The sequence below is a fragment of the Dipodomys ordii genome, unplaced genomic scaffold, assembly GCF_000151885.1.
Source record: "Dipodomys ordii isolate 6190 unplaced genomic scaffold, Dord_2.0 Scaffold2, whole genome shotgun sequence".
Taxonomy (NCBI): domain Eukaryota; kingdom Metazoa; phylum Chordata; class Mammalia; order Rodentia; family Heteromyidae; genus Dipodomys; species Dipodomys ordii.
In genome coordinates, this window is record NW_012267218.1 from 6858279 (window position 1) to 6861119 (window position 2841).

The 2841-nt window shown below is 42.8% G+C and overlaps 1 protein-coding gene across 1 annotated transcript in view; it reads right to left on the bottom strand.

Moving 5' to 3' along the window:
- The window catches only part of Ak7 (adenylate kinase 7), a 71249-nt gene that overhangs the window by 12298 nt on the left and 56110 nt on the right, over window positions 1–2841 (bottom strand). The window contains exons 14-15 of the mRNA XM_013013169.1: window positions 2029–2157; window positions 350–418 (exon numbers count right to left, since the gene is read on the bottom strand). Of these exons, the coding sequence (XP_012868623.1) occupies window positions 350–418; window positions 2029–2157 (198 nt within the window). The remainder of the gene's footprint in view (window positions 1–349; window positions 419–2028; window positions 2158–2841) is intronic.

Sequence of the window (2841 nt, forward strand, 5' to 3'; positions counted from 1 at the left end):
CTCAAGTGGTAGAGTGCTAGCCTTGAGCTGAAGAGCTGAGGGACAGTGCCCAGGCCCAGAGTTCAGGCCCCACGACCGGACCCAAAAAATAAATAAATTAAAAAAAAAAAGACTCACAGACTTTCCTGCCTGGGCTGGCTTTTAACTACAATCCTCAGAGCTCAGCTTCCTTAGTAGCTAGGATTACAGGAGTGAGCCACCAGCACCCAGCTCTTTTTTTAAAAACAAAAAAAACTTTTCCCCCCTAAAAATAGGGGGGAAATTCAAATGGGAAAGCTTGTTTTCATACAAAAGAGACATTGCCTAGCATTCCTGTAAATGTGATCTGTGAAAAATATTTTAAACTTACCAGGTACAATTATTTTGTCAATGGGAAACATTTTGCCTCTGATTTCTTCTTCTTCTTCCTCATCTTCTTCTAATAAAAAAATATATAAGTAGTTGTGTTTATTAACATAAATACCCAAAAGTTCAAATACTGTATCTGTTGGTTTGTTTTAAGGCAGAGTCTTACTATATAGCCCAGACTGGACTCGAACTTAAGATCTTCTTGTCTCAGTTTCCCCAGAACTGGAATTACAAGTGTGTGGCACCCATGCCTAACTTCAAAGATCACATATTGTCTTACAACCTAAACAGCCATTGACATTTGGCACATATACGCACTGGAATACTATTCAGCCTTGGAAAAGAAAGAAATTATGTCAATGGTAAGTAGCTACCTGTGACTTGGGGTAGAGAAAAAGGAAACTTAACTAATCAAAGGGTGTAAGGTTTTAGTCCAGCAAGATAAGCTCTTGAAATCCATTGAGAAAAACATGATAGGGCTGGGAAGGTGGCTCAGTGGTAGAGTGCTTGCCTTGCATGCATGAGGCCCTGGGTTCAATTCCTCAGTACCACATAAGTAGAAAAAGCTGGAAGTGGTGCTGTGGCTCCAGTGGTAGAGCACTAGCCTTGAGCTGAAGAGCTGAGGGACAGTGCCCAGGCCCAGAGTCCAAGCCCCACGACCGACAAAAACAACAACAAAAACAATAAAAGAAAATAAAAATGTACATGGGCTGGGAAGGTGGCTCAATGGTAGAGTGCTTGCCTTGCATACATGAGGCCCTGTGTTCAATTCCTCAGTGCCATATAAGCAAAAAAGAGTACTAGCCTTGAGCTGAAGAGCTAAGGGACAGTGCCCAGGCCCAGAGTTCAGGCTCCATGACCGCAAAAAAAAACAAAAACAAAAACAAAAAAAAAACAAAGTACAGGCTAAGCCAGGTGCCAGTAAACTCACACCTGTGATCCTAGCCACTCAGGAGGCAGACATCTGAGGATCAAGGTTCTATGCCAGTTTTGACAGAAAAATCCCTGAAACTTTTTTTGTCATTCATGGGGCTTGAACTCAGGGCCTAGGTGCTATCTCTAAGCAATTTCACTCAAGGCTAGTGCTCTAGAGTCTCAGGGACTTTCCTGCCCTGGCTGGCTTTGAACTATGATCCATAGCCTCTTGTGGAGGCACAAGCCACCAGTGCCCAGCCCCTGAAACTTTTTTTTTTCTTTTTCTTTTGTCAGTCATGGGGCTTAAACTCTGGCCTGGGCACTGTCCCTGAGCTCTTCAGCTCTACTACTTGAGCCACAGCGCCAGTTCTGATTTTCTGGTGATTTATTGGAGATAAGACTCACAGACTTTCCTGCTCAGTCTGCCTTTGAACCATGATCCTCAGATCTCAGCCTCCTGAGTAGCTGGGATGACAGGCGTGAGCTACTGGAGCCCAGCTCCCTGAAACCTTTATCTCCAGTTAATCTGGAAATGTAGCTGAGGCTCAAGCAGCAGAGTTCCAACCTTCAGTGAAAAACCTAAGCAAGAGATAAAGGTCTAAACCGGAAAAAAAAAGGGGGGGGGAGATTTATGGACCTAATAAAAGGTAAGCCAAGTCTCTCTAGTCTTTGTTTCTTTGATTGAATGACTATTCAATCAAAGTTATTACTGGGAATAACTTATCTGAGTATAAACATGCAAACACGGAGAACATGCAGACTTACGATTGAAAAGGTCTTTTGCTTGGTCATAAGTCTTTGGAAATGCATCCAAAATGTAACCTTGATTCCTACAAGGCATAGATTTTAGCTTTTCTTTTATGAATCTGATTAAATATTGATCTTCTAGCCGACCTATTGAAAAGAAAACATGTTACATAGGGTCACATTTCCACCAGGTGAGATTCTAAACCGATTTGGGCAGGCAGGTGTTTTAGGAAATGCTTTACCCTTAAAGTTGATAAATGTGTAGTTTTGCACTTTGAATGTGACACTTGAGTTCTAGTTCAGTATAGAGTAGGAGAGCCCCATGAGTTGCTCTACAGAAAGAGCGGAGCAGATGCTGACGCCTGTACCTCAAATGTTCTGTGATCCCACCTTTGGGGTGAAGTTGAATGATGAGTAAGAGGAATGACAGAAAGCTGCTTCTTCGTGGGGTTTATGCAATTCTGCTTTGATATTACACCCTTTAGCCCAACTATAAGGTGTAATAAATGAGTCTCTTCCGAGAATCCAGTGAGGTAGTATTCAGGTGGCTGGCATTTGATTTAGTCAAAGGAGGTGTTTGGGTTGAGGGTGTAGTTCAATGGTACAGTGTTCAATTGTACAGTGGTACAGGGTTCAATTCCCAGCACCAAAGGAGGAACTAAGTAAATATTTGCTAGATGTGAAAAGCAATACAGTTTGACCTGGTCTCAAAGGCATGTTTCCCTGTAAAGCAGTGGTAAGGGCTGGGGGTAGAGTTCAGTGGCAGGGCACTAAGTTTGTGTGTGTGTGTGTGTGTGTGTGTGTGTGTGTGTGTGTGTGTGTGTGTGTGTG